The following is a 25,207-nucleotide window of genomic DNA, read 5'->3' as shown; positions in this document are numbered from 1 at the left end:
GCTTTCATTGACAGGCTTATAACTGACATCTTAGAGAATCCCTATTTATTGTGCTAAAATTGGGTGCAAACCATCCAAAGCATAAGTAAACCCAAGTGACAGATTTATGTCTAGTTAAACACCTGCTAAAATGAGAAAGGCTTATAAGCTACCACCCCACTTTCTCCCCTGATTTTTATACCTACTTTTCCTATTTATGCTACTAATACATAAGAAGCCTAGTGGCTTTCATAAACCTTTAGACTGTAAATCATTCAGGCTCACAACAGGGTCTGCCAATATTTGCAAAACAAACAAGACACATCTACACTGCAATCTCTGCATCCAGTGTCAACACTCCCAGCCAACTCCCACCACCCTTCCTCCCTAACCCCAAACAATACTTTAACTTCATTAATTGCCACAGGTAAGGCATTGGGGCAGCTCACCTAATAAGCTACAATAAAGCAAGGAATAACGTGATAGAAATCTGATTCAGGGTAAAAACATTTCAAATGCTTCAGAGCCTTGTCTATAAACTTGCCCTTGTGGAGAAAGGTTTCCTTTGGTTGCCCCCCAAACTCACATAAATGTAAAGGCACATCCCAACATGAAGCTACATTGCTTTACATAATTTAAACTAAACTAAACTAACAGCATTAATACCTTCAATGTGATTCATGATGAAAATATACTCTATTGGATAACTGAACATTTGACATTAAAGAATCTCCTTTTTGCTCTCAGGTGAAGTCAGTCTATCAAGAGTTAAATATATTAGAAGGTTAAACATAAGGGTTGGGGGTTTTTTAATGTATTTCAAAATCAGACATACAATAAAGTTACAATCTGCTCATTTTTTCAGCATAATGACATAGAAATAGACCTGGTTTATGTGTAACATAAGATAATCAGATTTGATGTTATAATTAGAAAGAAAAAGAGGTTTAGCATAAAATGTCTAACTTTAGGGTGGAGGTCCACCTCCAGGAAAGCAAACTGTGGGGACTTCTGCACTTCCCATATCAGGGACATACAAATATATTGCTTTATGCAATTACCATCTCAGTAGGCAAGAAACTAGAAAAGCCAACATACCAGCATTTCCTGTGCTTGCTACTAATTAAATCATATGCATACAGGTTAAATCCAAGGATGATCAAAGTTAATGAAAAAAATTCCAATTTAATGCAATGAACCATGGATCAGTTCCAGACAGCTAGCTGCTACTCCATCCTCTTTTGTCTTCATCAAAAAGCACTCCAGCAGTGTGAAAGTGAAGAGCACTCCATATGAGTCTACAGATTTTGAATTTCCCCTCAGATCTGAATTTTAAATTAATAATTTGACAGCTGACTACATTACATACAATAAAGTAACTTTTTCCATAAAGGTGTATTAGAGGTTACTCCAGGTTTTGAAGGAAAACAGACTACTATTATTATTGTTACATCAATAGCTTTAAAAGATTCCAACTATTTCTTTCCTACACAGGTTTACCTTCATTATAAATTTATTTATGTGTCACATTGCTCACCCCTGCAACAACATATTGCCATATCTGAGCATGGAAATACACTGGAATACTTCCAATATATTGGAAATAGGGCACTAAATTTATAAGCCTTCTGAAGATTAACAGAAAGACAAACTGGTGTCATCTAAAGTCAAAAGAAATAAAGAATGAGTGCATTTCTTGTTGGAAAAGGCTTTTTTTTTTTTATTCAAATCCACGGGATCCAAGTTCAAAAAGTTTTGTAGATATAACCAAAGAGGTCTGCTCTTAGCACCTCCTTCTACTTCATGTTAGAGAAACATACTAAAAACAATGGAAAGGAAACGATATTACTACAGCTTTTATTACCCCACCTTAGGCCTCCTTTGCTGTAGCTGCTCAGAAGCCCTGGACAGCTATGCCTTCATGACCAGAGAGTCAGAGTTGCAGGATTTTACTCCCATGCAATGGAAAAACATGGAGCCCTAAAATCCTAAATTGGAATGTGAAATGATTCCCCAGTCTGCTTGATTCCTTCTCACTCAACCCCTGTCAGAGAATAAAGAGACAGATGTCAGAAAATGGTGACTGAAATCCCTACTATCTTTCTCCTTCACTTTGCCAGTAGAGCCACTTTCAGGTATCCAATTAAAAACAATACTAGGAGGGCTTTTTTACTGGGTCCAGACATGTAAGAAATGGTTCTAGACTCAGCTCTTGACTGAGTACAGGCACAGCTGCAGGATAACATGGATTATTATAGTTTAAAAGGCTGTGAGTAAAAAGTGAATCCTATAAATTTACTGCTCTTGAAAGAAGAAAAGAGTCTTTCTTCTCCTTTAAAACACTACTGTCAGCTCACTCTCCATAAGAGCCGACTATCTCTGAAATGTGCAAATGGGACCTTCAACTTTTACTAAAGAAGTAAATTCTATTTACTCCAACACTTTTTTTTAGATAATGCGAAAAACTCTATTTTTTTTTATGATTGCCTATCTCTGGAGTTCTTTCCTATTGACTGAGTGAAACAGAAATCAACAACCAGGTTTTTTTTATTCTTCCATTTTTTGCTAGTGATTTAGGCTGTTGTGTTCCCTTACAGCTAATGGGGTCTAGAAGCAGAAGACCCCTTGATCTCTCAAGACCTATTAACCCAAAGTCTGAGGCTAGAATTGCAAATATATACTATGTTACAGCAAAAAAAATCTGTCTAGGAACTCTGTACATTCGATCCCCAATCACATGGGTTTCAAAGAAAAATAAAGCATGAAAAAAAATAAAACAAAAGTATAGGGAAAAGCAGCTAGCCTACACAGAGCGTTGTATTGACTTGCATGTTGTAAAAGAAAAAAAAAAAACAAACAACTCACCACATCAGTTTCTAAATGACACAGTTCATTCCAATCCATTTAACCTACACAAAATGCTGGACCTACATGAACAGCAAAACTTGCAAACAATACAGACAGCTCTGCCAGCAAGTCTCACACAATCACAGTATCTGTCTCAATACAGTTGGTCTCACAGCAATACAAATTTCAGAAGGTAAAACAAAAATGAAGTAAGATTGCACTGCTAAACATTTTCAGTTTGGTTTCCTTTTCTGTGCTCTTTTTAGTAAACTTATTTACTATAATTACATATTTTTTAAACACTTTGCTGTTATTTCCTTGATTCCAGCCCTAAAATTTACCACAAGTGAATGGATACTGCATTTCTTCTTCTAAATCCCACATGACATTTCAAGCCTGTGTGCTGCCTCCTTAGTCTGCTGAGCTGCAAGATGAAAGACTTAACTTTGCTTTTTTAAGGACAAGTGTACACAAGAAGACACGCAAGAATTAACTACCTAGGCAACCTCCATTACCAAGCTTAAAAAATTTACTTTGCATATTCTACAGTTATGAATGTATATGGGTCACCAAAAGACAGAAAACCTGATGTGTGAATATTCTACTTATATTATGAAACAGTTTCTCCAACTGTAGCTAAATAAATGCATTAATTATGTTTAAAGCCTAAGGATAAAAAAAAGTAGTCTTTTTCCTTAAAAATACTTCAACTGCAACAACTGACACTGAATTATAAACAATGTTGCTGATAAATATTGATGATAAATTTTATTATTAAAAACGTTCAATTTAAAGTTCTGCCTATTCAAATAAATACAAGTCAAATTTCAAAAAGCATTTGCTTAATCCTGGTCTAATTTCCTGATACAACTGTTCTCCAGTTCTGGTAAATTTTACAGCCAGGATTAATTCATAAGTATTCAGGCAGACCTACCTTGTAATACTCTATTTGATTACATCTGAACACAACTGCCTTTATAACCTTGAGGAGGTGCTGACATCTCCTATAACTGGTTAAAGAAAAACTAGTTCCAAAATATTCTGTAGCAAGCAAAGCAAGGCAAGCATGACTTAAAATATAGATTTAAATTGTGTCTCCATCCAGTCCTGCTACCACCAGATTAAAAAAAAAAAAGTTTGAGAGTGTTACACTAAAAAGAACAAGACTAGTATCACTAACTTCTTTCTTTGCCATTAATGCTAGAAAATAGGATATATTTCAGTTCATGACTCACAACATCATAGGCTAATGGGTTCCCAAGCAGCTTAATGTTTTAACATCTTTAATATTACTGGGTAACACCTCCTATTAGGCTTTCTAATATTGATATACTTAGACATATAATGTCGATGTACCACACAAATCCCATCACAAAGAACAAAAGAAAACCTTTGTTTGAAAAGCCTTGAGAAAGCCATGTCTTTTATTTATACCAGAGAACCTTTCTGTGACACCAGACACCTGCAAGTCGCACTTCCCTCCAGAGCAACCCTCAGTGAAAGAAAACCTAAGACAGAGCTTGGGATACAGATCTCAGACTATTGCACACAGAAGTGTTTCTCCATCCAGTCTTTAGATAACAAAGGCAACATCCCCTCATCTTGCATTTTAAGCCAAGATACACACATTGACCAGGTGAAAGAAGCCATACAAGTCAGGGAAGAAGAGAAAATAACAACATGAAAGAATCAAATCTTTATTATTAATGAAGAATAAGATGCTATTATAGCTCAAGGTCACATATGATAAAACAATCTTCACTTAACTCCACATCCATTACAAACTGAGAGAATAAAAATTAAAACATAATAATTGTTATTATTTTTTTCTTTAAAACCATCTGTAGAATTGCAATTTGCCACATGCTGAAAGATCATATTCCATACAGGCCCAGCAGGCTCTGCCACTCAGGGTTTGGAGTGAGAGTAGTCAGGGGACACTGGGGTCAAACGAACTCCTAATATCACGCGAGAAAATAGGATTTGGTAGAACCTGCAATATCTCTTAAATTAAGTTTATCTTAAAAAGAATAATTTAAATAACAACAGTTACTAGAATAAAGACGGTGTTACCGCATACTTAGTTCAAATCTATCTGGCAGAGTTTCTGTTTTTAGAATGAATACTATATTAACAATACAACATACCACAAGAAAACAGGGAAAAAATGGCACTATTAGAAAAAGATATGTTGTGAGTGAAAGTGGGGGGTGGAATAAGAACCACAATCTGTGCATGGATGGAGAGGGACAGAAGGGAAAACAGAAAAAGTTAACCTTTAATCTCTCTGTCCGTTCAGAACAACATTCTTTCATAAAACTTGATGAAGTTAGTGTGCCAACATAAAAAAAGTAAGCAGATTTCCTAAGTTCATCAAACCTATATAGAGTCAACATTTAGTTACATCTTCAATATCTATTAATTTTACATGTACAATACCATATCTGTCCATTTTACAATATTATCTTCCCACTGGAAGAGCTGGTGTAATGCACTATGCAATTTTCACAGTGAGAGTAATTAGTATAATAAAATCAAAGTTAAAATAAATGTTGGGAAAAAAAGCTACATTAAAATCTAAAATAGATAAGAAAGTAATGAAAAAAGTTATGTTAATAGTCTCAAAAGTAAGAATACTCTTAACAAAGGTCTTGAACGGTTTCTTCAAAGTGAAACCAATTCTGAAATCATACACACACAAAAAAAAATTAAATGAAGCACCATTAAATCTCTGTGAAGACCCAATATTTACTCTGTTTATCTGTTTTTCTCCATTTTAGGTGGAGCACACATACTTCACCAGGAATCATTTTCAAAAAAAGGAAAAAGTTAAATAACAATGAAAAGCCCCTGCCAACGCATGTACAGTGCCAGGAAAAAAAACAAAAACAAAAACAAAAACCAAACAACTAAACAAACAGAAAAACCCCACAATCTGATCCTGGGCAAAACCAACACTAGGCTACAGAGCATACCTGAAAAAGTTAACCACAAAAATAGTAGAACAGGGAGATACTTAATTCAGGTCTCCAGACAGAGACCTGGGCTCTCAAAAATATTCCCAGAACAGTATTTGGTATTTTAAATTATTTCTTCCCCCTTTCCCACCTTTCAGTAGAATGTAAACCCATTCCTATTGGACAGCTGACAGCTCCATTCATAGGCCTGCATCCCCATCTAAACTGTCACACATTCTCATTTTGAGGTAACACACAAAACTTTATGAAGAGACACAAACACACACTGCCTTTAAATTATTCTGCCATGGGGGATGTAACAGACTGGAAGGCTGTAAAAACATAACTATTGCCTCTCCCAAGAGCTCCCTGAGCTCCCTCACCATTCACCAGAGTATCCTATGCTGAATTCTGACCTGCATCAACTATAACTGGTCTGTAAGTAAGGAGAACCTAATTTTGCCACCTCTTCACATGCTGAACAGTAACTTATTGCCTAGGTGGTTCGGCAGATTTCAAAGGGATTATATTCAAAGATATGGAAATATCTGATATAAGGATGATAGAATTTGTCCTTCTGAATTTCTTCTTTGGAAGATTATCATTCTCTACCTATTTATCTATCTATTGTTATTATTGTTATCTACCTCTCTTTATGTCTCAAGCCTCAAAAGTTTCTTTGTTTTTGTATTAGGACTAAAGAAATGCATCAATTCTATATGGAAAGCAACTTTAGATAGCCAGCATACCTGTCTTTAGCAGCTGGTGAAGATGAAGAAATATTTTTAATTATTAAATAAATTAAAATTCAATTATTAATTAAAATGGAGATGGACTGAAAACTTGTTACTAACTAAAAAGGCTGGCACTGTTTGTGGCAAAGAGATTCAGAAAGCTAAATTTATTTTTAATTATTTACCTGCAAGCACAGATAATCTTTCCTCAGCTCTGTTAGCTTTAGTCAGTGCTTTGTTTCTTCTCTTCAGGGACTGCCTGAAAGAAAAATTTTGACACAGTCACCCCAGACATAAAAACCAGAACCAGAAATAAAATAAAAAGGAAGTTCTATCTAGAAGTGTGAAGGCATGTAAGGAAATATTGACAATTCAGCTAATCTTACAAATGCATCAGAAGCGTGATATATATAGGAATATGTCCCTAATGCACTGTCACACGTGGCCAGAGCTCTGAGGACATAAAACTGATAGTGACACAAGATGAAAGATAAAAATGTCAAAGATCATGCAAAAGTAAGTATTTTAAACTCTGCCATTACTACAATTCCTAATATGGCTACATTGTTTTCCTCTTTTCAACTAAAACATTGCTCCATAGTTTTCTTTCCTCCATAGAAAAAATTTGTTTCAGCTTCCTATTCAAAGTGTTGGTTTTTTAGCTGGACTAAAAGTCCAAGTTACCAGAAAAAAAGTCATATGGATGCACAGCATCATATAAAATGAAAATGTGTTACAAGTGGAAAATCATTCCCCCTCCCCATGTCCCACAGTCAGAAAACTAAATGGATAGCCTGCTTACAATACCCTTAATCCTTGAGGATTTACACATCCATTGTAAAGCAAAATTTTGCTTAATTTTTCTTTCCCTAAAAAAATTAAAAATATTAGTTTCTTCCACATGTCCCGTTATCAGAGGTCATATCTTTCCCCAACAGCACCTTTTCAACACATTATACAAGAACTTTCTCCTTCTACCTTACCTTGGATAACATGTTTTCTTATATCAGCTCCACACTACTTTATAGCCACATGATACTTCCACACCTACTGATATTTTGATCCAGGAATTGCTTCTAGCAAATAATCACACAAGAAGTATTTATAAGAAAATGGTTAGTGAAGTGGATTTTCAGGGAAGGACTTAAGCAATAGTCCATGACCTGAGTAGAGCTAGCTCCTGGTATCACCTGAGAAGAAATCCCATGCCCATAATCCACAGAGCAGAAGAACTGGGATGCACCCAAGCAGCAGGATGTCTTTGATTTCATATACCTGAGACATGGGACTGGGTAATCAGAAAAAAAACTCACAGTACTGTGCTAGCTGTGCACCAATCCCCAGTGCTGAACCACGGAGAATCTGGGATGAAGGGCATAACCTTTACCACCACAACGTGACTGGGTGCATGTTTGTATACTTACACACATTTTTATGCATATTCACATGCACATTTACATATGACAAAAAATAAACTCAAGAGAAGAAGGAACTTTGCTCTAGCAAAATACCTTGGATGCAATCGTGATTGGCAGTACCGTTTGTAACCAACCTGCCAAACCAGAAATCACAAGTCAAGAAAAAAGATACAGGGCTGGCTACAAAGAGACTCTCAGTTGCTCTTAAACAAAATATCAGTCCTTGTTTTACAGCTAAATATGCTTCCTAAGTTAAAAATTTCAACATCCTCTAAAAGAGGGCAGAAAAAATACCAAAATAACTAAATAAGGTGGCCTGGTTGGATGACAGCTCTTGAGAAATATGACAATAGTGTAAATCACAGAGGAGGGAGAGGAATTAAACAGCCTGACTCTAAGGGGCATAAAATAAAAAGTGGGATGAACTCAGGGAAGAGGGTGGCATAGGCTGAGCATCAGAAAACATTTCTGAACAGCAATACCATATAAAGTAGAATATATTTTCCCACAGAAAGGGAAGTTATTTAAGGCTAAATTTGATAAAACACTGGAAAGCACAGCAAAGAAAACATTTCTGAATTGATGAGGCCATAGATGGGAACATCTAATTAATTCTATCCTTTATGCTTCTCATGATTAGATTTCTGAGTGAGATTGCAGTATAACAAACAACCACATAGCAAAAATATGTTAATTTCTTATGGGGTTTTCATTATAAACAATACCTTGGCTTTCATCAGCATTAAGGTTCGAAGTGTCATTCACATTTGATGCAACTGTTACACGCTGAACTATTTAAGCACTATTGGTAATTTTAATCCTCTATTATTTATTCTCTTGCCTATTACTGTTACATAAAATTATCCTTTTAATTCTGGAGTTTCATAGCATTTTTATTTCAAGCATTTCAAAGTACTTTACCAACATATGTCCACTAACAACATCTTTTAAAATCAATATGGCATATATCAACAATGTATATCACCAATCCAGAAGTTATTCTGGGATTGCTAAACTGTCCAGCTGCTTCATATCAGCTGCTTAATTATCAGCCAACACAATGCCCATGAAGTCCTCTGCTGTTGCACACTGCCACAAGAAATTAGAAAGTTAAAACTGTGGCCAACAAGGAAAACAAAATTTGGTGTTTCTTTCAGTTCAGTGCCTGTAGCACAAGAGATCATGAACCAGTAAAGGTTTAGGATCAGTGGTAAAACAGGTATTCCCTTAGAAGACCAAGTATTACAACAGAAAATGCACTACTGGTTGGAATTTGGTTTTCATATTATTACTATTCTTACAATCTTACTTTAAAAAATACACAACATTCTGCAATTCAGTTGGAAGGAGATGCAAAAACTCACAAAAATTGAGATAAGAGTTTTGTCATGGTTTTTCCTTCCCTTTGAACTTCTAGGCAAAATTTTTCAAAATGCACGAAGAATTCAGGAGTACAGTTGAATTTGAAACATGGAAGTTTCTCCTCCTGAATAAAAATATTCCTTTCTTTAGGGCAACCAATTAAATATAAATATTTTAATAGCAGAGTGAGTCAAGGCTCCCTTATTCACCATAGGGAATGGTTAAATTATAGCTTGTTACACTTGTCACTGAAATCCTGAAATTCTTGTGATTTACAATCCTTCTTTTAAGGGTCCTACTCTGCTGTATAGGACCTCCCTGTACACAACACTGTCAATCAGGAACTAAGAGCAGAGAAGAAGAGAGACATCATACCACAGCAGCAGGGTAAAGTTAGCAATGTTGTCATAAACTGAAAAACAATAATTAAAAGAGATGATGATAATATCACAACAACCAATTATCATTCTGACCCCCAAAGAAAAATAACAAAAACCAACAGCAGTGTACCAGGAAAACACATGCTCTCTGAAAGTGTTCAGTGCCATGTCATAAAGCTGAAATAGTGCACTACAAGGAACTATTCGGCAACATACGACAAGACATCAAATATGCTCCAGAGAATAGAACAGCTGTTTCTTTTCACACCAGTCCACAGTCTCTGCAGGTATTTAATTCAAATTCCTCCTTTACTTTTAGCAGCTACATACTTAGAATATTAGTAAATATTCCAGGTACGGATACTATTTTGTCCTTCTCAAAGTGCTTATTTATCCCAAGAGATGCAGAAAGGCAAGGCACATGCCACCTTCCTTCCTCAGACCAAATGGTGGAGGCAAAGACTTCTGCTCAAATGAACACCCACAAACTCCTTTAGACAATAACTATATGTATCACTGCAAGTACGAAAAATATCTCCATAAAATATAATAATTAATCAGCACTAAATTTTAAACAAGAGAGGTTTGAGGGTGGGGGGGGAGGGGGGAGAATCCAGCCATGTACTGACTGGTTCTGGCTTGATGACTGCATTAAATTCAGGTGTGGTTTTCCCCTAGGAATGAGGAGGTAGTTAATTAAGTGGTTATTAGTGCTTCCCCATACATAGGCACAGGACACAAACACGGTCATTTGAGCTCTGTCTGTCCTTCAAATTCTCTGCAGGCTTGCAGTGATGCACATATACAAAGGCCAGCAGAAACATGTGTACTCCAGTCACAGCAAAGGCAATGTCCACTTCCTGCAGAATGACAGGACTTCTGAGACCATAATTCATTGCTTCTGAGACCATAATCCACTGCTTCCAAGGAAATGCAATAATAAAATACATAAGAAAATATTAATTTTTCCAGATAAAAGTGTCAATCCAACTGCACAAAGATTACAAATTTCTGCTAAAAATTGTTCTTCCCTCCTTGAGTGTATTATAGGTTACACTTTGTAAAGGAGACAAGAGGAAAGACTTCTCTCCTTTGAGAGGTTTACTTTGAATTTGATAATGCATTGCCTGATCTTATTGCTTATTCTAAACACATGGGGTTTCCAGGCTTCGTTAAGAGAAAAATATGGTTACCTAAAAAAAAAAAATTAAAAAAATGAAACTTACAGAAACTGTCAGGGAGATTCAGGAACAGGATTAGCATCAGAGGCTATTTCAAAATAATTTATAATTGCTTTTAAACTATTAAATCAATACCGTTCATGTAAACAAAATTTGTTTAATGCTTTCATCCTAATGACTCTCTCATCTTTTAGAGCTGAAGATCGTAACAAGAAAACTTTATTTCCAACAATAACTGAAGGTTCTTGCAAAATTCCATGGAACAACTGCCACACTCATCCACAGAATGATGTCACATAACTTTGTTAAACTCTCAAACCTAAGTTTTGCTTATCCCAGCGTTGTAGTTGCTTACATTTTTCTAGAAAAATGCAACATTTCCTCTTAACATTTCTAGTCTGGGCTTTGATAAAGAGAATATCCAAGACATTTTCTATGTATGGAAAAACCTCCATCTCCAGAAGCCTAAATGGGCTGCTAAAACATAATATACCTGTAGAGATGAATTTGACATAATTCCATGTGTGTCTCTATTTACACTCAGAAGCACAGAACTATTTTAGTTCTTTGCAACAAACTGTAAATTGTATTAGATGCACAACTGACACAAATAATAACACCCAAAGTGCATATACAATAAAACGAGTTTAATTAGCAGCAGCAATTGAAACACTTCTGCCAGAGACATGTAGAATATCTACATGATAGATATTTATACATTTACTATATAAAAGAGCATACTGTGGAGAAAGTAGGAACTCTGTCATGATTATAAATAAATTGTATTATTAATACATTAAAATATCAGTATTAAATATACCTGCAAGGTACAAAGTTATTCTGCAGTGGTAAAACTTTCTGCAGAGGAGGATGCTAGATATGTGCTGCTTCCAGCAACAAAAGGATCACGATGCCTCTGGTATAAACAGTAAAAGAAGTTCTTAAGCAGAAAAAGAGGCCCACCCTCATAACAGAGAGGAAAGACCAAAAATTAGCAAATAAACAGGTAGAATCTACTTTTTAAATGGCTTTGGTCTGTTGTTCTGTGGACTGTAAGATACAGAGGCACTTGTACACTGATTCCTTACTGTGTCCTACCCTCTCCAAGGCCAGTTTCAGCACACATGGGGCCTGTGTGTTAAATTTACCCAAAGTTCAACACAGTTATTCATTTTCTGAAAACCTGTACAAATGGAGAACCTTAGAGGAGGGCACTGATAAAACCCATGTGGTCATTTCTCAGGGCGGTGAAAAAAGCAAGAAAAGGAGTTACGAAATAGAGATTTCCCATTGAAATAAAAGCATTGAAAGCACTGAAATAAAAAGAGGCAGGAAATCCTTGCTAACCTCTGTCGGAGGCTCTCACTGCTTAAACAGCAATTGAACTATAACTATACAGGTCAAGGTAGTTTAAATAGGAGAATTCATTTTAAAACGGGATATTGAGAGAAGAACAACTCACATGACACAGTAACACACTTGAGTCTAGTACACTGGCACTGATGAACACTGACTGCAAATGTCTGCAGTGATTTCACAGTATCACAGTATCATAGGGTTGGAAGGGACATCTGGAGATCTCCTAGCCCAGCCCCTCCGCCAACGCAGAGTCACCTAGAGCAGGTTACATGGGAGGGAGGTGTCCAGGAGGGTTTGGAATATCTCCAGACAGGGAGACTCCACAACCTCCCCGGGCAGCCTGTTCCAGTGCTGTGCTACCCTCAGTGTAAAGCTCTTCTTCATGCTGAGGTGGAACTTCTTGAGTTTATATCCACTGCTCCTTGTCCTGTCTCTGGGCACCACTGAAAAGAGCCTGGCACCCTCCTCTTGGCACCCGCCTTTGAGATATTTAGATGCATTGATGAGATCCCCTCTCAGTCTTCTCCAGACTAAACAGGCACCGCTTCTGCAGTCTCTCCTCATAAGAGAGATGATCGAGACCCCTCATCATCTTTGTGGCCCTCCACTAGACCCTCTCCAGTACAGGAACATTGACTGCAAATGTCTACAGCGATTTCGATGCAATCCCCTGGCACACATCACTTGTTGCTAGCTTCCAGCCCCGGACCACATCCCACCGCGTGTGACACACCAACAAGTGCGGGGTGGGCACCGCCACGCTGCTGTCACCGACCAGCGTCTCTGAGCGCTGCTTTCGCTTTCCCTGCAGCTCGGGCCTCCCTCCCCTTCTCGGGCCTTTCACAGGGGCACGGCCGAGCCCGACAGGAGCCTCGGGGCAGGTCGCGCCCTGTGCCCCCCGCCGGAGGTGCCGGGCAGGCCCGACACTGCAGGACCCGGCCCCCTCGGGCCCCCCGAGCCCGCCGCCCCGGGGGCTGCCCCGCCCGGGGACGCGCCTTGCCTTCTCCTCTCCCCGCCCCGCCCGGGCCTTGCGCCGGGCCTGGGCCGAGCTGCCACTCACTCACCGCCGGCCCTGCGGCCCCGCTCCCGCCGCGGCTGCGCCCGCCCGGCGCGGGAGGCGAGAGGGCGGGGAAAAGGGGCCCCGCCGTGGCGGGAGGAGCCGCCCCGGTGCCGACAACATGGCAGCGTCCAGCCGTGTCCAGGTGCTGCGGCTGTACCGCGCCCTGCTGCGGGAGAGCCAGCGCTTCAGCGGCTACAACTACAGGTGCGGGGAAGGGCTCCGGGGGGGGGCGGTGGCACCGGGTCTCTTTGCCGAGGCGTGGGGATCCCGGCGGTGCTTGGGGCAGGGCCGCGGGCGCGTGGCAGTGCGGAACCCGGGGAGCCTCCGGGGGAGACGAGCCTGCCCTGGAGGCGGGAGAGAAAGCGGGACGTGCACCGTCCTGGGCCCGGCTTGGAGCGCACGGAATGGGCAGCCCCTGGTCCCTTTGCCAGACCCAGGGCTGCCTCGAAAGCACCAGGGTATGGGCCATGCCTGCTGTAAGAGGAAAGGACAGGACAGAGACTGTCCCGACCTGGAGTACTGCCTCCAGTTCTGGGCTCCTCAGTACAAAAACAACAAGGACCTACTGGGTCCAGCAAAGGGCCGCAAAGATGTTTAGGGGTCTGGAGCATCTCTCTGATGAGGAGAGACTGAGGGAGCTGGGCCTGTTTAGTCTGGAGAAGAGAAGAATGAGAGGGGATCTCATCAATGCGTCTAAATACCTCAAAGGGAGGTGTCAGGAGGATGGTGCCAGGCTCTTTTTGGTGGTGCCCAGAGACAGAATGAGGAGTAATAGCCATGAACTAAAACACATGAAGTTCTACCTCAATATGAGGAAGAGCTTCTTTACATTGAAGGTGGCAGAGCACTGGAACAGGCTGCCCAGAGAGGTCTCTCTCTCTGGACACATTCCTAATCCACTTGGGCATGTTCCTGTGTAATCTGCTCTAGGTGACCCTTCCTTGGCAGTGGGGTTGGACTAGGTGATCTCCAGAGGTCCCTTCCAACCCTAAATAATCTGTGAATTTGACAAAGTTCGTGTCTAGTCTGGCTGCTGTGTCTCTTCTGGAAGGGAAGAGCTGGAGCCAGGTTACAGCCAAACCCTACCACCATGTGCTTTGTCCAGGCTCAGGGTGCTGTGTGCAAGGGGAGCAGGGTTCACTCATCCTGCCGCACAGGATGCTACACTGCCTGCCTGCCTGCCTTCTCTGGTTATCAGTGAAAGACACGCACTGTTTTTTGGCAAAGGTTAGGCATAAGCCTGGTGAATGTTAGATAATCTGCTGTGTGTTCGGGGGGTGCTACCCACCAGCACTGCAAAATTGCGTTGTCCACTGGTAGTTTATTCACTTTTCCACTTAACTGGACCACAGGCAGAGACATGTGAGCTACTTTTGCAGTGAATCATCTCCAGCTGGGAGGAATTGGGAACAACAGCCTCTGAACTTGCATAACCATGGTGCATTGTGTGCTCTTCAAGGCACAAGTATTCCACAAACCTCATGAGAAGAAAGACTGTGGGGCTGAAATTGAACTAGCGCTGATAAACCTTCATTGCCAACTCCACACAGCAGTTCAATCATGTTCCCTTGCTATCAAGGCCGCCTTCTGCTTTTCACTGTCCTGAGTATCCCAGGTTGCCCTGGTTCTGGCTAACAAAGAAAGGATTGTATGAAGGTGGCTTGAGGCCCATGAGATGTGCAGTTGGTGAAGCTCTTGTTTGGGCCATGGCACGCTTTCTGCAATGGGTTTGTGCTGGAGGGTGAGCAGTGAGGAAGCTGAATCTGCAGCAGTCAGTGGAAGCAAGCCAGCACCACCTCACTGGTTGTACCAGTAACTGGTGGCACTAGCCTCACAGACCGTATATGGACTCCTCCCTCTGCTCAGCCCCTTGCTGCTGGAGCACAGGGGAAGTTGTTGTTATCTCTTGCCTATAAACCATACTAAGAGCCCAGGCCCCTACCTCAGATCCCCCAAAAAATGAAGTATGTACCTGGTTCACTGGCAAATTTTAAAGGATAGAAAACTAAGATATATGTTTACCTTGCATGTCTGATTTTTGACACCATATCAAACTGCAAGTTGTCTCTTTCTAAAGATCTCCGTTTTTGATGGGTCTGTCCTCAGACACTGTAAAATCAGCAACCATATTAAATCTTGAGGTGTATACACATTTGTGAGCACTAAAAGCAATAGCATTTTCTAGCAAGAAATGATCAGCAGCTGTTATGTTTAGAGATGTGCTGGGATGACAACAACACTTCTGCCTGGGTGTTTATACCACGCCCACAGGTAAAATAGACGCCCCATTAGCTTCTTCTATGCCAACATAAGCAGTCCTGCCATGTCCTCAGGGCTGCTGTAACGTGATATGGCAATACACTGGAGTTAACCTAAGGACTTCGTAAAGAACCAACTTGTAACAAAGTAGGAAGTATTAAAGATTAATATTATTGATTTGTGATTTCGGTTAGAGAATGTCAGAATACTTTGTTATTGCAAACAGTGCATATTTGTAAGCATACGTCTGGAGTATGACCAGCTGTTTATTGTCTCCTTATTTGCTTACTGTGCTTTTTCTCCTAATTTTGTTGCCCTGGTTTAACCTGGCTGGCAGCTAAACACCACACAGCTGCTCGCTCACTCCCCGCTCCCCAGTGGGATGGAGAAGAGAATGGGGGGGGAGGGGGAGGGAAAGTAAAATTTGTGGGTTGAGTTGAAGACATTTAATAGGACAAAAAAATTGATGGATAATAATAATAATAGAATCAGAATATACAAAACAAGTGATGCACATACAGTTGCTCACCATCTGCCAACCAATGCCCAGCCAGTTCTCAAGCATCAGCCCCCAGCCAGCTTTCTCCCTAGTTCATATACTGAGCATGATACCATATTGTATGAAATATCTTTTGGGCCAGTGGATCATCCTGGCTGTATTTCCTCGCAGGTTCTTGTGCCCCTGCCTACTTGCTGGTGGGTTGGTGTGAGAAGCTAAAAATTTCTTGACTTAGTGTAAACCCTGCTTACCAACAGCTGAGACATCAGTGTGTTATCAACATCACTCTCATCCTAAATCCAAACGGCAGCACTGTGCCAGCTACCAGGAAGAAAATTATCTCTATCCCAGACAAACCAGACAGGTGTACATACAGATTGTGGTGGAAAATTCACTATTTTTTGTTTATGACTTTCCTGGCAAATATATTCTATATGTCATCTAATATTGCTGGATTTTCTTCTACCACCTGGAAGAACTTGACCAGTAACTTTGAAGAATAGCATTCATGTCTTAGAGTAACTGAGGTCACCACTGTCAATCTTCAGAATAACACAGGAGCATCTCCAGAGTCCTGAAGTAAATATCACAGAGTGTTTAGAGGCCCAGATGTATAGGCCAGGTTTTAACATCAGGGAGAGAGAATTTAGTAGACTGTAAGTAATTTCATGTCTGCCCTTCTGCCTTATTACCCATGCAGACAGTCTGAGGAAGGGAGAGTGACTTGTACTGGGGGAAAATCAATATGCAGAGAGGCAAGATGTTAGGTTTTAAATCAAAAAGATGTTTTGTAATGAGTGTACTATTCTGCATGGTTGACAAAATTAAAACTTCTGATGGTTTATGATGTGTTGGATTACAATCTCAACTAAATGGATTTAAGGGGTATTTCTAAATATCATTTGTGATTTAAATAATGCCATTATGTTGTGTCTGGTTTTGGTACAGAAAACGTCTGGTTGTAAATGAAGATAATCCGAACTTAAAAGTTTCTTGTTTGTTTAATGTGACTGAAGCTCAGTGGTCTTAATACATGGGAATCTAGTGGAAGGGAGTTCTCTGCAGAAGGGCAACGCAGGGCTGGAGCAGATCTCCTCTGAGAGAGTTTGTCATCTCCATTCTTGAAGGTTTCTGTGACAGGTTTAACCAAACAGCACCATGGCTGACCTGACTTTGTTACATGTAGGCCTACTTCAAGTGTGATGTTAGCCTGGATAAGCTCCAGAGATTCTAGCTAAGCAACATTACTATGATTTTCACATCCCTAGCCTTCCTTGGCCTGTAGAGATACTAACAGTGGGTGATAAGTTCAGGGTAGCATCATATGGCATGCTTCCAGCTCATTTCCTTTCTATTTCTTTAATTTCTTGTAGTTATGAGCAGTGTCAGAAGCTTTGAGTCTCTCTGTTGGAATTTTTCTGCAAATAATTTTTTTATGGGTTTTTTAAGGTCTTTTCTTGATTTATTGTAAATTTATTTCAGTTATCCATTATGTTCTCTGTTAATTGGTGGATGTTGCATTTTTATTTATAGATACATTTTTTCCTCATCTCTGTAAATTGCATTTTAATGGAATTGATTTTTCTATTAGAATGTGCAATATTATTTGATTAATAAAACTACCCAGTATATAGAAGAATCAGGGAAAAAAATTGTCAAAACAGATTTTGCATTGGAAACAAGTTAATTGAATGCATGCAGTTTCATCTGAGGCATGTCCTTCAAGATTTTAAAACTAGTACATCTGATTTTTGCAAATCTCTGCTAACCTAACAACAAAACCGAACAAAATAATTTGCACTGGTTTTTCAGTGCCAGTTGCTCTTCCTGCTTTGTCCAGCATGGTTGTTGATCTGATCTTAGGGAGTCACAGAACACAGAGCCATAGAACAGTCTCAATATTGCTAGCTGTTGTTCTCAGGTGGGACTTCAGCTTATGGGATATCTGCTGGGAATATAATACAGCAGAGGGGAAGCAGTCTAGGAGGCTTTTGGAGTGTGTGCAAGATAAATTCCTAAAACAGCTGATGAGGGAACCAATTAAGGAAGGTGCCCCGCTGGACCTGTTTTTTGCCAACTATTGGGTGATGTAACTGTTGGAGGACACCTTGGGCAAAGGGATCATGAAACTACAGAGTTTTCAATTCTCAGAGAAGTAAGGAGGAGGGGGATCAGGAGAACTGCCACCTGGACTTCCAGAGGGCAGACTTTGGCCTGTTTAGGAGACCAAGTGAGTCGCTTGAGAGGCAGTCCTGAAGGACAAAGGTGTCCAGGAAGGCTAGACATTCTTCAAGAAGGAAATATTCAAGGCGCAGAACCAGGCTGTCCTCATGTGCTGAAAGATGAGCCAGTAGGGAAGAAGGCCAGCCTGGCTGAACAGAGAGCTTTGGCTGGAATTCAAAGGGGAAAAAAAGAAAAAAAGGGCAGAGTTTTTGACCTTTAGAAGAAAGGGCAGGCCACTGAGGAGGACTACAAGGATAGCATGAGGCTATGCAGAGAGAAAAATAGAAGAGCCAAAACCCTACCAGAACTTAATCTGGCTACTGTCATAAAAGAAAATAAAAAATGTTTCTATAAATACATCAGCAACAAAAGGAGGGCTAAGGGTAATCTCCATCCTTCATTAGATGCAGGGGGAAACATGGGGACACAGGATAAGGAAAAGGCAGAGGTACTTAATGCCTTCCTTGCCTCAGTCTTAATAGTAAGACCATTTGTTCTCTTGGTCTCCAGCCCCTTGAGCTGGAAGAACAGGAACAGGGAGCAGAATGAAGCCCTCATAATCCAAGGGGAAATGACTGGCGACCAGCGACAGCATTTAGACACAGACAGGCATGAGGGGCTAGGTGGGATCCATAGAGGCATAATGAGGGAGCTGGCAGAAGAGCTCACTGGGCCACTTTCCATCGTCTATCATCAGTCCTGGCTAACCAGGGAGGTCCCAGGCAACTGCAGGTTAGTCAATGTGGTGCTCATCTACAAAAAAGATCAGAAGGAGGATCCAGGGATCTATATACCCGTCAGCCTGACCTCAGTGCCGTGGAAGGCCATGAAACCAGATATCTTTAGTGCCATCACACAGCATGTGCAGGACAACAATGGGATCAGACCGTGCCAGTGTGGGATTGCGAAAGGCAGGTCCTGCCTGAGCAACCCAGTATTCTTCTATGAGTGGGTGACTCTGTCCTGGCTTTAGCTGGGCTAGAGTTAATTTTCTTCCTAGTAGCTGATAAAGTGCTGTGTTTTGGATTCAGTATGAGAATAATGTTGCTAACACACTGACATTTGATTGTTGCTAAGTAGTGTTTAACCTAGGTCAAGGACTTTTCAGTGTGTTGTGCTCTGCCAGTGAGGAGGTGCACAAGAAGCTGGGAGAGGGAACATGGCCAGGACAGCAGACGCCCAAACTGTCCAAATGGATATTCCTTACCTTAGAATGTCATGCTCAGTATATAAACTGGGCAGAGATGGCTGGAAGGGGCCGACTGCTGCTTGGGGACAGGCTGAGCATCAGTCAACAGGTGAAGAGCAATTGTATTGTGCATCACTTGTTTCTATTGGGTTTTATTTCTCTCTTCCTTTTATCTTTTGTTTTGTTTGTTTTTATTATTATTATCATCATTATTAGTACTATATTTTACTGTTTTCTCATTCTCCTCCCCATCTGCCCCTGGGGGCAGTGAGGGGGAATGAGAGAGCAGGTGGACTGCAGTGTTACTTAGTTGCCAGCTGGGGTTGAACCACGACAGACCTGCTTAGTGGATGAGGAAGAGGCTGTGGGTGTTGTCTACGTAGAGACCATTTCCCATAACATTCTCACAAACTGGCTGCTCATGGCTTGAACAGGTGTACTTGTTACTGGATAAAAATCTGGCTGCATGTTCGGACCCAGAGAGTGGTTGTGAATGGAGCTACATCTGATTGGTGGGTGGTCACAAGTAGTGTTCCCCAGGGCTCAGTATTAGGGCCAGTCCTATTTTATATCTTTACCCATGATCTGGATAAGGGGATTGAGTGCACCCTTGGTCAGTTTGCAAGATGGGGAGGAGTGTTGATCTTCTGAATGGTAGGAAGGCTCTACAGATGGATTTAGCCAGGCTGGATCAATGGGCTGAGCCAATTGTATGAGGTTCAACACAGCTGAGTGCCAGGTCCTGCCTTTGGGTCACAAAAACCCCTTGCAGTGCTACAGGCTGGGAGAAGAGTGTCTGGAAAGCTGCCCAACAGAAAGGGACTAGCAGCTGAACAGGAGCCAGCAGTGTGACCAGGTGGCCAAGAAGGCCAAAGGCATCCTGGCCTGTGTCAGAAATAGTGTGGCCAGCAGGACTAGGGAAACAATTGTCCCCCTATACTCAGCACTGCTGGGGCCACACCTTGAGTGCCATGTTCAGTTCTGGGCTCCTCACTAGAAGAAAAACACTGAGGTGCTGAGCCATGTCCAGAGAAGGACAACAGAGATGGTGAAGGGTCTAGAGCACAAGTCTGATGAGGAGGACTTTTTCATTCCTCGGGGAAAGGGGTCTGCTATGCACTCATCAAGTAGGTCGACTTGGCAGGCTGCAAGGGTATTCTGCTCATGGGCTTTGGGCTGAGGGGTTTAATGCTCTTGATTTCAGAAAAGGACTCTGGCCACACCATATCATAGAATCACAGAATCATAGAATCAGCCGGATTGGAAGGGCCTCTGAGATCATCAAGTCCAACCCTTGATCTGCTACCGCCGCGGTTACTAGACCATGGCACTAAGTGCCACATCCAGTCTCATCTTAAAAACTTCCAGGGATGGAGAATCCACCACTTCCCATGGGCCCATACAAAGGAGGGAAGCTGCTCAGAAGGTACCATCTCCTGCTGCTGTTACAGTAGGAAAGATGATGTCCAGGAGTAAGTTATTACTGCCATAGCAAGTCAGGCTGTCCATTTCTGTGTGGCACCTGTCTCAGTGATTCCTCAAACCAGGGAAGGAGCAGGTTATGAGTATATCAGATACACACCAGTTCAGAACTTCTGTGAGAGCACCTCGATTTTTGCACAAATATAGGTTGAGTTGACTTGTACTTACATAATGTCCTGTTTTTCAAGAGGGTATAAAGTTGTTAAGATTCTGCTAGCAACTCTTTCGACAACATAATTCACACCAAGTTAAATTTTTTAAGAACACTCTTTTTTCAAAAATGTGTTTCTTTCTCTTCCTTCCAACATACCTTATTTTGTCACTATAATTGAAAAATCTCACTTTGTTTTTAGTCCTTGGTCTATAGAATCCTGTCAGTGTCTTTTTTTTCACTTTTGTCACTCAGGTATTTTAACAGTCTTGTTAAAAATTTTACATGTGACAGGTATCGAAGCTGAATAAGCCTTTTTCTTGCTGGATCTCCTAATGAAGTTTGTGATTGACAAGATGTGCCAGCAGATTGTTTATGTTTCTCTGTGTTAGGGACAAAAAAAACACTAAATGGTGATTAAAAAGAAAAAAATTCCAAACAGTAATGAGAAAAGGGAGGCGTGCCATGTTATAGAAAGTACTGTGTTCTGTCCAAAGTGGTAGTTCGTAGCTGAGATAAGAAATGCAGGAAAAAAATAAAATTGTCAGTTCTGTCTGTCCAGCAGAGATGTCTGACTTCTTTGTAGGAATAAGATGACAGAATTTCAGCTTCACAGTATGTGTTTTTCCTTGGCTGTGCAAAGAAGGCAGATAACTTATTTTTGTTCTCTCTCTTTGTAATTGCTGTCTGCTTTCTGAGTGATGATAAACTTTAGGAGTCTTTGAGTTAATTTCTCATATGATGGCTATGTGGCTCCCTCTGTAATGTACTTGAAAAGTATGAAAAAGTCAGGGCTGCAAGCAGCTGTGATATTCCAGAGCCCGGGGTGCAGGGTGGTTTCCATCCTATGCTATTGCAGACACTTGTTTTCACTTGGCAGTAGCATGGCCCAAAGTCACAGGTAAACAGGCACTGCATGTTTGCAGATCATTTTGTAGAGCACTCACAGGTTTGTGGTTGGCCTTACTAATGTCTCTTTCCTTGGGGAAATTTTAGCTATTATTTCAGTGACCACATATTATTTTGCCATTAGATTATTTTAGGCTCTTTTGTGTATATTATATTGCCTTATTTTGTCAGAATCATGTATGCTTGAATAGAGATGTCAGTATTCTAAGAACTCTGGCTGCTGCTCAGTGTTCTGATTAGGATGAGAACTGTGAAAAGGACTGAGATGATGACACTCTGAATTGTAGTAAAACATGGAAATATCTAGAGGAAAATCTAGAGGTATAAGAGCATGATTTTGGATTGGGGTGTGACAGTATTGAAGTATTTCCATTTGACTTCAGTATTGTGTATATATATAAAATATTTTTAAATGGCAACTAAACCATTCTATTCCAGAAATGTCAAAACGTAACCATTAGATACCATCAGAACATATTTCTTTGAAAAGGAATTTTAAACTAAATGGAAACAGTTTGGCCAAATATTTTGATTTCTTTATAGTAACATTTCCCAACTGAAAATCATTGCCTCTAAGTTCCATTGATCATGTTCATTTGGAGTTGCTGTCTTGGATTTGAAAGTTCAGCAGTGATTGTCATTTTCCAAATACATTCATTTTACCCTTGTAAAATTATGCTCTTCCTAAACAATAAATGATATCTATGCATTGGATTTGGTGTAATTTTCTTGACTTCCTTTTTTTTTCTTTTGACAGAGGAGGATTTTGAATAGTAATAATTTGAAGGAAGAGTTTGGAGCACATATGTGGTATACAGAGATCTGGAAAAACTGAAATTTTATATTTGTAAGACAGATGAGTGGGGGCTTCCTCAAAAGACTGATTTGCTGTTTTAGTTGTTTTGTTATTTTAGGAAAGGCACCAAATTGACTAAATCTGCTGTGGCCGCTTATTATTCTTTCTATAGCACAGTAGAAGAGGGACATATTTCTTCTTACATAACATTTATTTACCAGTGGTATTTGTTTGAGAATTAATGATAATAATAGAAAAATTACTGCCTCTGGTACTGATTCATGCCCATAGACATATGCATATGATTTCTGGCTGATGAAAAACACTCTGTAATGGAAATATAGTTCCAAAGTATTAAAATGCTGTCCTCCTCCTTTCCTTACTCTTGGATGTGGATTTAACACTTACTTCCTCACCACATCCATGTGTTGCAGCCTATAATGAGAAGATGCTGACCTCGTAACATCAAGTTGGTTCAAGGCACAGTAGACACAAGCTATTATTTAAAGTATTCTTTACAAGAACAGCGTTCTGGATTAAAAAAAGAAAAAAATAATTTTGTAAGAAAAAGAAACTGCTGTAGATCAGGCAATGTTCAGAACCACTTGCTGCAGCAACGCTCAGCAAGGATGGTCTCGAAACTGCCTCTTTGTTAAAGCTCTTCCCATGTGGTTTTGGGTTTGCTAACCAACAAAGTATAATCCTGGATTATACATGGTTGTCTCCTTTTTCAAAAAAAGTGGGCGTGAAAGGAAACTTTCTTGGTTGTTTTCTTGCATGTGTGAATACTTGAACCAGCTGCTCCATGACTGTTTTGCACAGAACTCAGTACAGAGGATGTCCTTGGTGAGGAATATTCTTGATATAGTTCTTTCTCAAGAGTGAAGATGCCACAAATCATCCAGACAGTATGATGGCATTATGGAATGTGACTTTTTTTCCCCTCACATTTTTTTCTACTTTCTATTCTATTCTATTCTATTGAATTTTTTTCCTTTTTACCTGATCTCTGTATAAAGTTCTAACATTCTTCTCAGGATGCAATACATTTAATATGATAATAGTGAAAGAATTTAGTTGAGTTCAGCTGCTTTCTTCCTTAACAGAAAGTGTGTGAAATAAAATATTTAAAGTATTCTTCAGGAAAATTTGGAGGTCCTGTGCTGGGAATGGCTAAATGCCAGGCTTGGATGGTATTCAGAAACTCAGGACTCAGTTTAATAGTTAGGACTAGACTTTCTTCAGCATCCTGTTTGTTACAAAGTTTTGAGGAAAGCTGCTGCTTAGATACATTTTTTTTTTTGTAACTTATTAAATAAATAGCAATTGGTTATATCTCATTACATGTTCTAAAGAAAAGAAGCCTATGCACAAAGTAAATACCGTGTGTGTATGCATATATGAATGTATTGGTGGCAAGAGATCAGGAATTCACTTTTGCTCAATCCCAGTAATCCTTTTGCAAAATCCCTATTTAAACCAAGCTGTGAATCCATTGTGGAAACTAGAGGAAGTATGACAGGTGTGTTAGTCTTATTACAGAAAATCTCCATTGACAGGTCTTGACGGTCCTTTCTTGTCCGGCATATCCTGGTCTGGAACCATTAAAGACGTGTTTTTACATCATTAGCTTGTTTAAGAGTAAGATTTTCTTATTTTAGCTGCCAGAGAAAGTGTGTATAATTTAAATTAATTAAAAATACTTCCCTGAGACTGTAATTCATTCTAATACATTGTTAATAATCACTAATCCTTTGTGGTATTGAAGCTTATGTAGTTCGACTTAATTCTGTGACTTTAAGTGCCTATGAAAATAATTTATTGTATCCTATGAGGTCAATATTTAGAGAGTTGTCTCCATCTTTCTCTTACACAGCATGTGATTACTTCTAACTAGTATTTGCTTGCAGGATACATGGTATTTTTGCTTGATAGTATTTATTTAGTGGCATCGTGTATTTCCCCAACAAACATCCATGTTATCACAATACTCAGTTGCAGTCACACACAGATATAAACATGTTTATTGTTTGCTTAAGCAGGAGAAGTGTGGGCATGGGTTTCCTGAGAGCCCTGGTGTCAGAGAAACTCAGTTTATCTTGTCACAGTTATGCATTGCATGAATGTTAAATTTCTGCAGACTGTGTTAGAATGGGAATGAAAGAGCCAAATGTGGCTAGGGTGGGTGGTTGGGGGGGTGTGTGGTACAGAGCCCTCATTTGTTTGCATTGTTAGTCACAGTTAAGAATAGGGGAGTGGAAAGGGCCAGGTACAAGCCATCACATTTCGTGAAGTTTTGTATTGAATCACGAATGGAATTCTTTGTGAAACAATAACTCATCCAAATGTATTCAGTGTTTTTATTTATTTAAATAACATTAGATGCCTCCTTCTCAGGAAAGTGTTTTGAAGTCAATGTAGC

General features: G+C 40.1%; 2 protein-coding genes and 1 long non-coding RNA gene across 8 annotated transcripts in view; 1 reads left to right on the top strand and 2 right to left on the bottom strand.

Moving 5' to 3' along the window:
* The window catches only part of FARS2 (phenylalanyl-tRNA synthetase 2, mitochondrial), a 233,810-nt gene extending 227,093 nt beyond the window's left edge, over positions 1–6,717 (bottom strand). For both annotated transcript variants that reach the window (XM_027666787.1, XM_027666792.1), the window contains exons 1-2: positions 6,703–6,717; positions 2,845–2,906 (exon numbers count right to left, since the gene is read on the bottom strand). In XM_027666787.1, coding sequence (XP_027522588.1) covers positions 2,845–2,883 — 39 coding nt within the window. In that variant the 5' untranslated portion in view covers positions 2,884–2,906; positions 6,703–6,717. The remainder of the gene's footprint in view (positions 1–2,844; positions 2,907–6,702) is intronic.
* A 23-nt stretch (positions 6,718–6,740) lies between these two features.
* On the bottom strand, positions 6,741–13,170 carry LOC113958501. The gene is made up of 3 exons (XR_003531535.1): positions 11,679–13,170; positions 7,320–7,386; positions 6,741–6,776 (listed from the first exon to the last, which is right to left on the bottom strand). It is a non-coding gene; the product is annotated as an uncharacterized LOC113958501 (long non-coding RNA).
* Positions 13,171–13,308: 138 nt separating this feature from the next.
* The window catches only part of LYRM4 (LYR motif containing 4), a 91,248-nt gene continuing 79,349 nt past the window's right edge, over positions 13,309–25,207 (top strand). For 4 of the 5 annotated variants that reach the window (XR_003531527.1, XR_003531528.1, XM_027666795.1 and 1 more), the window contains exon 1: positions 13,309–13,481. Coding sequence is in view for 3 of the 5 variants with exons in the window: in XM_027666795.1 (XP_027522596.1) it covers positions 13,396–13,481 (86 nt within the window). In the remaining 2 variants the exon portion in view is untranslated. The remainder of the gene's footprint in view (positions 13,482–25,207) is intronic. The other variant, XM_027666796.1, reaches the window with a different exon arrangement.

The sequence above is a fragment of the Corapipo altera genome, unplaced genomic scaffold (assembly GCF_003945725.1).
Source record: "Corapipo altera isolate COAL_440 unplaced genomic scaffold, ASM394572v1 97, whole genome shotgun sequence".
In the NCBI taxonomy this organism is placed as follows: Eukaryota; Metazoa; Chordata; class Aves; order Passeriformes; family Pipridae; genus Corapipo; species Corapipo altera.
Note: the sequence above shows the minus strand (reverse complement) of the source record. Positions and strands in the feature narration are given on the sequence as shown.